The sequence below is a fragment of the Hippopotamus amphibius genome, chromosome 1, assembly GCF_030028045.1.
Source record: "Hippopotamus amphibius kiboko isolate mHipAmp2 chromosome 1, mHipAmp2.hap2, whole genome shotgun sequence".
Taxonomy (NCBI): domain Eukaryota; kingdom Metazoa; phylum Chordata; class Mammalia; order Artiodactyla; family Hippopotamidae; genus Hippopotamus; species Hippopotamus amphibius.
This window is the reverse complement of record NC_080186.1, coordinates 52,886,742-52,899,582: the sequence shown is the minus strand read 5'-3', so window position 1 is coordinate 52,899,582 and position 12,841 is coordinate 52,886,742. Positions and strand designations below refer to the sequence as shown.

General features: G+C 38.1%; 1 protein-coding gene across 6 annotated transcripts in view; it reads right to left on the bottom strand.

The window, feature by feature from the left end:
- The window catches only part of PATJ (PATJ crumbs cell polarity complex component), a 335,749-nt gene that overhangs the window by 41,122 nt on the left and 281,786 nt on the right, over positions 1-12,841 (bottom strand). For all 6 annotated transcript variants that reach the window (XM_057712781.1, XM_057712798.1, XM_057712772.1 and 3 more), the window contains one exon: positions 750-833. In XM_057712781.1, the coding sequence (XP_057568764.1) occupies positions 750-833 (84 nt within the window). The remainder of the gene's footprint in view (positions 1-749; positions 834-12,841) is intronic.

Below are 12,841 nucleotides of genomic sequence, written 5' to 3'. Positions count from 1 at the left end.
CAATTAAATTCATCCAATGAAAGAAATAAATGTTGCCTAAAAGTTTCACACCATTGAAAAAGCTCTTTAGCTTCACCTACCAGAATGCCTGGCATTGACTTTCCATTCATCCGTTCCCTAGTTCAGACACTGCCTGCCTTGGCTCTTTTTAAAAGGCTTTAACACCTTTGCTAAATGAGAGTCCTTTTAAAAGAGGCAAGTTAAGCGTTTCAATTTTTAATAAGTACCATATACCACCTAAAGGAGGAAGATTCTACATTTTCATCAGCTAGGAAACAAACGTACCAGGGCAAGGCCCTCCATTTGACATAAATATACTTATTAGGAATAAGAAATTAATACTTAAAGCTGCAATAAAGTATTTTAAAATATCAGGTATGCATGCTTATATGTATGTCAATATGTATGTGTTTTTAGAAGGGAATTTAGTAAGGTGTAATGGAGAGGCAAAAAAATCAAATTGCAATACTATACAGTTTCATTTGATTACAGAACCTTTATTGTGCTTTCCCCTATAGTTAAAAAAAATTTTCACAGAAAGATTTAGGTTGATAATCTGTCATGATTCTAATGACAGATTTGATGTACATCAAAAAAAGAAAAAAGGAATAAAGTACATGTTTTGTTACACTGGGAAAGAAATAAGTGAGGATATAGTTGAGTAGAAGACAGTGAATGGGTAAACTGTGGATCAAGGTCACTAAAGGAACCATATCTGTTAGTATAAAATAGACTTCATAATCACATACCTCTAATATTTGGTCACCAGCCCAAAGTCTTCCATCTCGAGCTGCTGCCCCTTCTTCATAGACTTCATGTATAACTATAGCATCCTATAAAAAGCAAATCCTTATTAATTTTTAACAACGATAAATACTTCCTTAAGCCAACAACCAAACCATAGGCAGCAATCCATAATTTGCTATTTGCTTATAAAGTCATATTTTATTTGGGCTAAACAAAATACCCAGGTATGGTATATTCAGAGGTATAATTAATTTTTCCTAAGTTTATTATTTCATTCTTTTCAGACTGTTTTTGCCTAATATTTCAAGTTAAATTTCCCTCATGTGTTTTACTGTTAATTCTGTACACTGCTGCTGTGTATAAACTTGAGGTGAACTATGTGTCATTCTTATTTACACTTTATGGTATATTTTGAAACATGGTTTCAGGTATTTATTGGTATTGGAGGATTTGGCATAGATGTGTGGCCTGATGAAGGGGGTTTGTCAGGCCTCATTACTTGGGCAATGAAAGACAAGAACTTAGTAGAATGAACTGGCCCTGAAGGACTGAGCATGGAGCAGGCGAAAGGGCATTCACAGACCTAAGGGTAAAAACAGCGGTGGGTTCAAATCCTGACCCCGCCACTGTGTGATCTTGGGCAAATTAACTCCTGAACTCAGGATTACGAGCCATAGAATCAGGATAATAGTTCAGGTAGGCAAGGTTTGGTTGAGGAAAGTGTTCCATGGTTAATGAACTAAAATTTTTTGTTTCTTTGAATTAAAAACACTAAATTTTTTATCATCATAAAAATAACACGCACCAATGTAAAGGACTCAAGCAAAACCACAGGATATAGTAAACTACACCAGAGTGAAAACGATATAAAAACGACACCATAGTAAATAGGATGTAAACCATAGAAAGAGACTGCCTTCCACACCCCGCCCTCAGTCCTGCTCCCCGGAGACAACCACCACCAACAGTTTCCTAAGGGTCCCTCCGAACAACTTAACCTGTACAGCCAATCACTTACATGCTGTGGTGAGACTTTTTAAAAAATATTCAACTGTGTATGTTCATACAATTTTCCCCTCCCCCCAGCCCCCTCATGTTAACCACAAAGTCAAGCGCTGAGATTCCTTGCCTCAGGGATTTTTGCAGAGCTGAAAACTAAAGCAACCAGAAGTCATTTGTTCTTTGCTGCTTATAAAACTGAAGAGCACTGAAAAGCTAATGGTAATGGAGGTGCTGGGAGTCTCGGAAGGCCGCCGGGAGAGGAAAAGTGCACTTGAATGGAGACTAGAAACAGAGATCTGTGGGTCCTTGAGAAGTGAGGATTTGAGGGCTGCACTGCCCAGTTCCTTCCCATTCCCTGCCCCTCCGGCCCACACACAGGTTGCAAGACGCTGCAGGCAATGGTCAAGAGTGGCGGACTCTAGGCGTAATGGATCCCACCTTGAAAGAAGTCCTGAGTCCCAAGCATTGGGGCCTGGAAGTGGCAGGACTTCCGGACGTGAAGAGATTATGCAGGCTTGCGAAAGCATGGACTTGGTGATTGCCAAGGTGGACTAAGGACAATGACCACAGGGGCCCCAAGTGTCGGGGAGCTTTGCGACAGAACCAGAACCCTGTGAATCAATGGGCCTCCAACATGACTGCGGTTGATTCTGCCTCAGTCCAGTCCACTCTGCGTGGAGTCTCAGAATTAGAATTAAATTGACTTGAAGTAAATAAATGAAATATTTCTTGCAAAAATACAAGATAGGAAAAAAACCTCCAAACCAAAACTACTTTTCAAAAAAAAAAGTTTCCTATACAAATGCTGGAGTAGAGAAGCAACAAAAGAAAATCAGAGGTCTTTAACCAGACGACGCATCTGGATTCCTAATATCTTTCCAATATTAAATGCTTTCATTTTATCACCACACAGGTCTGAAAACATTCTTTATTATTATAGCAATTAGAGAGGCAGCCCTGAAGAGCCAGGAAAAGTTCCTTGATCCAGACGATTTACATTTCAGATTCTGTATCAGCAATAGATTTTAGACCATTCTTTGTTTTAACTCTGACTTATGAAATATCCAGACCCAGGGAGTATTTATACTGCCAAGAGTGTGTTTCTCTGCACTGTTTCAGGGGAATGATTTTCAGGAAATTTGCTGGGTCAGTGGCTTCAGGCAACCCCAACACTGCCCAGATGACAGGAAGGGCCATTTTCATGAAGCTAGTTCAGGGAGAAACGAATGCAAGCTCCTGGTTACACCCTCTGTAATGCTGGTTTTCAAAGCTTGGTGGCCAAACACCCTGTTCTCACTGGGTTTGAGAGAATCAGACGGAACTTATGCTACACATGGCTTTTACAGAGCTGACCTTTCAGCATAAACTCCTTTGATCTCGGAACATTACAAAAGTCAAATGGGAAATTTCTCTTCATTCATACTCAAAGGGAAGAAAAAGATCTGCTGGAGTTTTTATTCAGTACAAGTAGCCTGAATTTAAAACTCTTAGGTACTTTCTGGGCACTTCATGAACTATCATACCTACAATAAATATACTGTTAATAGGTTCAGATAAATGCTGAATTCACTGCTAATGATCTGTTTTTGATCCATGAGTCCTTCTGGATGGAAAACTCCATTTCTTTCTTTTTATTCGACTACGGTTGTGGTTTCTCTTAAAAGCCATCAGTGAAAATACAAGAAAATGTGAGGCACTTTGACCTGTCAACAGAAAAAGGTCACATTTCTTACCATGTGCCCTTGTGTGCCCAAAATGCTCTATGAAGCTGTGGTTCTGGACAGCTGCATTAAGTGGGGGTGATAGAGGTGAGAGGTAGGGACCAAATTAGAAATGTGCGCTAGTGAACTTGGAAAAAAAAAAAAAAGAAAGGATTTATTTTCCAAAACTTATATAGTTCATAGCATAGAACAGACTAGTAAAATAGACACTGGTTTGGGATATTTTAGGCATCTATTTGACAAGGCTATATTAAAATTTTACTTCTTTCTTGCTTTGAAAACAATTGTGATTAGATGAAATAGAGGGTCATTGATGAAAGACTGACCTTTATTATTTCAAATAAAAATTTGGAGTTGATTACACACATGATCCTTATATGCTCGTTGTATCCTCCTAATTTTAATGCTCTTGAGCTATTTATTCCAGCAAAGCTGCTTGCTGGCACAGTTCTGAGTGCCTTCTCTCCCCCTAGCCCTGCCTCTCCCCAACTTCACATCTTTGCATATTTAAATAACACTCCACCCTGGATACCTCAGTGACTCTGTCTACCAGTACCAATGACTTCTTTTAAAATGCATCTCTTCTGGAAGCAATCTATTAATCATTTCCCTGTGGGTGGGTTGCTGGCTTGATGCTTGAAGACAAGCTGCAGAGACAAATGATTATGAGCTAGGCTTCTGGAGTCAGACTTCTCAGTCCAAATCCTGGCCCTGCTACTTCTGGCCATGGGAAGGCTGTTAACCTCTCAGCCTCCTCATCTTTACATGGTTCTAACAATATCATCTACACATAAAGCCTCATGTACAACGCCAGCACATGGTAAGGAAGCGGTAACATCTCACTTATTTAACATGTCTATGCCAACGAGGCCACACACTTCCCATTTATGCCATTTAGTCCTCATAACAGCTAAGCAAGTTCAGTGTTATTAGTCTCATGTACGGTTGGGGAAAAGGAGGTTCAGAAGGGTCAGACTGACCAGATCTTTGCAGCTTCTAAATAGGAAAGATGAAATTCCAACTTGGGACTGTTTAACACCAAAGCCTGTGTTCCTATCACTATTGCAAGCTTCTCATCTGCTTTAAATATTTTATTTTGCACTTGTATATAAACAAACTTGGGATTTTCCATATGGCATCAATTCTGTTGAAATACTGTCTCCTCAACTCCACAGCAAAAACCGTGAGGGCATGAGCTGATCATTTTATAGAAAGTGAACAGACAACTGTGGAAGTGAAAATTGAAGCCTTAGGCGTAATGATGATCTATGGATCTCACTTGCTAGTGTTGATACCTCCGCCTCACAAAGCATGAGGGGGAGGCCCTCTCCCACCCCCTCACCCCGACATAAAGTCTCTCTTAATTCCGCTTGTTACTCCTGTCTCCTTCCTTCCTTTCATTTTTTCAGTCCTCTTTCTGTGTACTGATATTATTCACTGAATGATTTCTTTCTACAGGAGCAGAAATAGAACATTATACACAAGTAATAAGTTGATGTTTAAAATAAAGAGTGTTCAATCCAGGAAAACAGATTAATTTCTCCTAACTAATGGCAGACTTAAGAATCATTTATAGATGACCAAGACATATAATAAACAACTCATTTCCTCTTGGTAGTTATATGACTTTCACTGGACAACAGGAATTTAAGTAAGATGGTCTGTTTACTCACTGCATGAGATAAGACCAATAGTTCCCCCGGACACTCTAAATTACTCATTTGACTTTCCAACTCCAGAGCCAGAGAAGAATTTGATCAGTGAGTTGGAGAGACTCTCAAACGATGGGTTTTCCCTAAGAGGGTAAGGCAGGATTTCAGAGATGTAGGAAAATCTTCTGCTTAAAAACTTCTCCCTCACCAGTCTACATATGAAACGTTTAACTTGAAAAAAAATAATTCCTTTATTTCACAATTAAGGACAACAGTAAAAAAAAAAAAAAAAAAAAGACAGCCAGGAAGAAGTAGCTGGCTAGTGAATTCATCATATTGTTTAAGGAACCACTGTCTTAATGTGCCTATTCCTAAAAGAATAAGTATTTATTTATTTTATAATGTAGATAAAATATGCATATATTAGATTCAAAATCGTATACACTGAGAAGTTTCTCTCCAGCACCTGTCCTTCACTCAGTTTCCCTAATCAGAAACATATAGGGCTTCCTAGGTGGCGCAGTGGTTAAGAATCCGCCTGCCAATGCAGAGGTCACGGGTTCGATACCAGCTTCAGGAAGATCCCACATGCCGCGGAGCAACTAAGCCCGTGTGCCAAAAAAAAAAAGAAACATACAGTACTAAGTTTCTTGTGTATTTTTACAGAGTTAGTCTATATAGCTATATTTGGAAAGTACTAAGGGCACCAAATGCTTGAAGGTCGTACCCTCTTTTATCTGCTATCTCCTTTGTTTCATCAAATCATGCTGGAGCCAGCCAAGTGTCACCTCTTCTATGAAATCTTCTTTGACTCTTTTCCCTGGTAAAGTGGATCAACCCATCTTGTGGGTCACTACCATACTTTGGCATTATTGAATTTACAGCACCATGATAACTTGTTCATGGATCTCCACCTCCTACCCTCAGTGGAACCAGACAGGGGCTGTTCCCAACTCCTCTTTGTATCCTGGTGCTGAGCCCAGAGCAGGCCCTCAATAAATGTTTGCTAGATGATCAACCAGAAATTGGTTGGAGATAGAAAAAGGCATCAAAATGACCCAGAGAAAGGAGGCTGGCAGGGTTAGTATGTCATAATCTTACCCTAACCGAACTAAGTTTCTGGTGGTAAAAGTGACATACAATCACAATACCCATCACACATGGATATTAAATCCATCTGAATTTCCAGAGGATTTATTTTAGCTTGGAGAGCAATTTTAAAAAGCCAAATATGAGGGACTTAATTATCATGGAGCCCCACAAAAATCACAAACACCTCCAGGGGGGTTTAAACTCTGAATTGCTAGAAAAGAATTTCATAACATGTGGTAGTGTATCCTTAGACAGAGTCAGAGTCATCAGACACTTCAGCCCATCAATCACTATTTTCTTTACTGTTCAAGCTGCCAACAAGCAGATAAAGTAACTCATAAGCACACCAATCATTCAGCAAAAGGAAATTTCATTGTTTTCACAATAGGTTTCTAACACTTAAAGAAGCCATGTGTTAGAAAAATTAACTAAGGATCTCCTGTGGACTGAAGGATGCCAATAAGCATCCTTGTGTGGGTGAACTATTTCCATAGAATGAAATTTTATAGTTTTCATTTTCACATATTCAGTGGATTGTTTTAACAAGCATTTTAGGACAAAACTTTGATAAAGAATCGTAAAATAGATATTATAAAGGACTACGTATATATGGCTTAATTTTACTATTTGAAGGCACATTTTACTTAATTTGGATCACTCTGGAATTAAACCCAATCTTTGTCATACTCATAAAATCCCCTGTACCCACTCCCTAAGGGACATTTTAACTACAGAAAAGTTTCACATTAAATTTCACATTTAGGTGGAAAACATATTTACCAATGATCCAAAAACAGTGTTATGTCCTTTTTTCCTGCTTTACAGGAAAAAAAAAAATCCCTCCTAACAAGAAAGACCTATGAGGGCTAAAAAAAGAGTTTAAAATGTTATATATAAAATGGGCATTTTTGTCCCTGTGGAAGAAACTATGGTTCAGATCTGAAGCCTTAGAGGATTATGCTACTTTTAAACATCATTTAATAAAGTTCCCCTCTATGGCTGTCAGTGCTCAGAAATCACACAGACATGTCTTCTATACAGTAGACCACTTTCTCAGCAGGAAAGCTAAACCAACAGGGGAAATAATACAGTGAGGGTAGTAAAATGTGCAAACCAAAACTACATTCAGCTCTACTGATTTGTGATGTCTATTGCCATTAGAGAGTTTAAAAAGAAAGCGTGGGTTAAAACTGTTAAAGTACGAGTTATATCTCACTTTGAGCAATGTTGATAGGCTCCAAACTGTATTTATATAAATAAATGGAGGAGTGTCTTAGAATATGATTCTTTTCTATCCTAAATCCTTTGTGACCACATTCTTTAAAAAGCAAGCTTCCCTATTATATTTCAATTAGAATGTGATTTGCACTTTGATGTAAAAAGTGGTTTGGAAAAGAAAAATGCAGTAGGGTGTGGAAGAAGCACCCAGCACTGGGAGTGAGAGGAGTTAAATTTTCTGATAGCTTTGCAGTAGCCAATTCTGCAAGTGGTTTTGCATGAACCACTTTGTTCATGACACCATCATCAGGAAAGCACAGAGCTGAACTATGTGACTGCTAAAGTCATTCCGGCTCTGAAACTTTAGACCTCGATGAACCCGTACAATGTGCAGAGCAAAGCAGAGAAAGCCTTTGTTTACACAGATACTTGGGCACCGCCTAGGAATAAGGCCTCCTTCTAAGTGACAGACCAGAAGAAGCCCAACTCTCACAGGCTGAGAGACATCAGAAACATGTGGGGGCTGGGTCACACTGTATTAGTTATCTTTTGCTGCAAAATGTAGTGGCTTAAAACAAAAGCTAACCATTCGTTTGTTCATAATTCTGTAGGGTGGCACTTTGGGCTGAGCTCAGCTGGGTGGTGCTTCTGCGCTACACTGTGTCAGCTGGGCTCTCCTGTGAATTTGCGGTTAGACTTGCTGGGGTGTCAGCTGGGCTGGCTGGGTCTCTCTCCCTTCAAGTGTTCTCTCCATATGGTATGTCATCCAGGAGGCCAGTCCAGGCTTGTTCGAAAGGTGGCAGTATTTCAAGAGGACAAGAGCTAAGCTGCAAGGCCTCTCGAAGCCACACAATACTACTTTCACTACAATTGGTCAAAGCAAGTCAATGGGTCAGCTCAAATTCAAGGAATCTGAAAAGAGATGCACAAAATTTATGGTCAATTTTAATCTACTATAGACTTTATCAAGTTGGCCAGAGGAATCTTCCAGGCTGTAAACAATGGAAGGCAGCAACACACGGTGAGAATGGTATGGCTATGGCCACATAAACCTGTGTTCAGATCTTAGCTCTGCCATTTATCATAGCTTTGTGATATTTCTGTTAAGTTAATTAACCTCTCTGAACCAGTGTTTCTGTCTCTGTAAAACGGAACTCAGAACTCCTACCTGCTGGAGTTTGAGGATGAAATAAGATTATGTATGGAATGTCAAACAAAGTGTCAGCCAAATAGATGCTAAGTAACTGCTAACAAAGGCTCCTAATACATATATGTCTAAGGTTTAAGAGGCACATCTGGCACATAAAGGAAGGAATACATATATGTCAGAGTGGTCAAAATTCATGACTCTAAGGATGAATGACACCAGTCTTGGTCCATTTTTTTAATTTCTAATTTTCCCGTTATAATGGTGATCCTAGAATATAATTGATTGCTTCTTTTCAAGAAAGATTATGCAACAAGGATATTTTAGGTTATTTTTTCTCAGGTCATGGACTATTCAGGGCTAAGTCCAAAGGACCTAGCCAACAAATGGACCAAATGCAAACCAGACTACGAGAGTCCTATTTCCCAAAATTTTGATTTTTCTGTTTCAATCAAGTTGAAACATATTGCTTGTGGATTCTGAATTTTCAAATTCCCCTGCTTCCCCAAACCAGTGCTCTTGGTGCATTCATGGTAATTTGCAGACGTGAGCAGAGAGGTGAAAAATTTGAGTTGCTTGATTCACTTGTTCCCAGCTGTGGCAGAACAAGGCAACATTATGTTTTCTTGTTTCAGCTCTCATACCAGAAACAAGCTGTCTTTAAATGGTCTTTTTAGTGCCACGTGTTTCACATTTTTGTGCTGTTATGTGCTTTACCAAGAAAATACATGTGTTAGACGACCTTCATTCGATTATGAGTTATAGAGCTGTTGGCCATTTGATGTTAATGAATCAACAATATGTACTGAATAAAGTATCTTTAATCAGAAACACACATAAAACAAGGTTATATATTTATCATCAGTTAAGAATGTCGTGACCAGAGGTTTGGAGGAGGAATCTAACCCTGTCTTTCCTCTAGAAGCAATGGTTTAGTTTTCACTAATTCAGTGTTTGCTGCACGTTTAGAGAATATAATTACCATGAATAACAAGAACTGACTGTACTTCCTCCTGTTGCTTTTCCCTGGTGATACTTTACTACAACAAAATTGGGAAGCCTAATGTGAAAGCTGATAAAGGTAGAAATGCAGACAAATGCTACCTATAACAGACATGGCAGGACTCATGTGTACAAAGGCAGCTCTCTGCCGTCCTTGCTACACTGAGGCAGTGGGTTGATTAACCCAGCGTTGGAAGAATTAATGCATTTTTTCTCATGCTGTGGCATGTCTTATTATGCTTATACTCAATGTGTTTTGTGGATCTATATTTTTGAACCAATTACCATGATAAAATGCAAAGATGATTCAAGACAAATTGCAAAGTTGCTAATCTTCCTGACTTTCAGACCAAGAATTTTTTTTCCCTTGTTTGATGTGAAAAGTGTTTGGCATACCCTCATTGATTCATAAGAAGTGAAAGGTTAAGAGGTTACTTTCAATAGCTCATGAGAACATGCAGGACCTGAGGCAGAATGTAGTCAGTAATTATCATATTTCCTAAGATGATTTTTTTCTCATTTTATTTAACAATTTTATAATTTGGTGTACATTTAAGGTGCTGCTTTCCCACCATGGATACAATAAGATTATTACTTAAGAAGTATAGTATTTATCAAATTGATGTTTTGCTTGCCAACTTCATAGATTGAATATATGATTGTTTCTGTTCAGAAAACCTGAAGGGGCTATAGTTATACAGGGGAAGTCAGCAAGAGTCAAAGGAACATATCTATCATATTCGGAATCACAGTTTTTAAAATCTGGATTCTCTATTCTGCTCACTTTTAAATAGAGTTCACTACCCAGATTTTCCAAGAATCTCAGAACACAGTCAAGACTTCAATGAATCCCCATAAAACTCTGCAACAAAAGGAGCAAAGAGCCTATATATATATATACCCTAATCTCAATTTATTCATCTATTCTAATATGCTTGAGGTAGGGTATAAAGATTTGCACCCACCGAACCCTTCAAAGAGAAGGAAAATGGACCACAGTGTTCAGTACCTATTATTTAGGAATACTGAAATATTCTCAGGTAATAAACTATAGATAACATAAATAAGCATTAAATCAGTAATAGATACAGAGGTTCTTTTGACTTAAGTGAAAGTAGGGATTAAATGATCAGTTACACAGGGAGCAATAATACCAATCTGTGTGTGTGTGTGTGTGTGTGTGTGTGTGTGTGTGTGTGTGTGTGTGTTAAAGCAATGGAGTAGGTAAGCTATCCTAAAACTCAAACTCAGGGATTGCAAATTCCTGCACACTATTTATAGGTAACTAAAATGTGGAATGAAAATCACAGCAATAAAACAGCTAATATAAGAATTGCTCTGAATATAAAAAAAAGTTTCACATTTTAAGACTTTGAAAAGCCTTCTCTTCAAGCTCAGAAAAGAAACTGTTTTATATTTACTTAAAATGGAGCGCCTTTGCCAAGTCCGATTTAACAAAAAGTTGATACGTATCAATATGAATATAATTTTTCATACTGAAATATAGGTTTAAGGAAATGGGATAATATTTGCATTATAGTTTATACGTCCCTATAGTTCCATCTGGTACTTATTTATCTAAATTTTACTCAGCTTGCATAATATTTTTGCTTACAGTCATATTCCTTAAGATCAGAAATGCCCAAATCTGGAAATTCAGAGGTACTATTCGTTAACATTCTTTCAGTGTGAATCATAGACGTTTTGCAAACTCTGCTTTGATTTAAAATAAAACTAAGGTAATAAGATGTTTTGTATAAAAATATATGACTTAAGCAATAACAATAAAAGGAACTTGGCTTTGGGGGATTACACGCCAAAGCAAACCACACTCCTCATGAAATAGACTGTACAAAGTTCATTTGAAGGGGAATAGCAAAATAAAACACTGAATCAAATGTAAAATAGCTTTCTACTCTGCTTACTTTAAAAAATATCTAGTGCTTTAAGTTGTCACAGTCCTACAATTAAATGGTCAGAAGCTGTAACAGCTAAACAATGGCATGTGACATGGTGAAGTGTTAACCTAGGTTACTTCAGAACCTGACATACGGTTATAGCTAAGGTACAGATATTCTTCACTTCAGTTTCTAGATGGAAGAACTTCGCCACATAGTGTCCAAATGGGAGAGTCCTTCTATCTTGATGCTTCTTGCTAATGGACCTGCCCTAGAGAACTTCTGTTTAGTAACAATGAATTAAACTGGTACTAAATCAGGTGGTGAAAAATATACAGGTGTGCAACTTGGAGAGAAAGACAAGATTCTGAATGTGACATTCCCAGGCCTTTTCAATATTAAGAATATCTAAATTTTACAATCTATCCTGGGAATCCACTGACTTCATTTACAACAGGATAGTACCAAGAATATAAACATAAAACAATTGCCCTAGTCTAATTGTATTCCTCTTGCAGAGAGATAAGCTTCTCTCCAGACCCAGAAGAATACCAGTATAGCAATTAGGACTTATATTTATAAACTTTCCTTTCCAAAAGTGATAACAATTACTAGCTTCCCTAAAACAAAACAACAGAACAATAATTATGCCTTATTCTCTAGTTTAAAAAACTCAGGACTTTGAAGTTTTAAGCAATTTGTGAGATAGGAATGCAAAGTGGGTGGGAGGAGAATGAATTTTCTTATACTATCATTTTGAAAAAGGGAGTTATAAATGTAAATGTCCCTCTCTGATTAAAAAACAAAGTCTAATAATAATAATATCCTTGCAGAGTGGCTGCCTGCTTTTGTCAAAATATTTCCTGAGATGGGGCACTCACCGTCCCCAGGCAGTTCATTCTGTCTTTGGTCAGCTGATGTTCAGAAAGTTTTTCCTTAAAGTAACGTGAAGCCTGTTTTTCATTGGGCACCTTGGGAGCAATGAAAAACAGGTTTCACATCCTTCATCCACAAGAAGGTAACCTTACATGTTTCCAGGAAGTACCATCGTCCTTTCTGGTCTTCCCTTTTCCAGTCTGTTCAGTTCTTCCTGAGAAAACGTGGTTTCAACAATGTTTTTCTCAACAACGTAATCGCACCCAGAAATGAACAGAATACTCTAGCTATAGTTAAAACTGGTCAGAGAAGCACTCCAGACAGATCTAACAGCATGAGCAAAAGCCTTGCACCAGGTGGGAACAAGACTCATGAAAGGAACTGAATGATGCTGGCATGGCTGGAATTCAGAGTGAGTGCAATGAGGCTGGCTAGAGCCATATGTTTAAGTGTGCAAGGCACTATATGAACATACTAAAGATATAA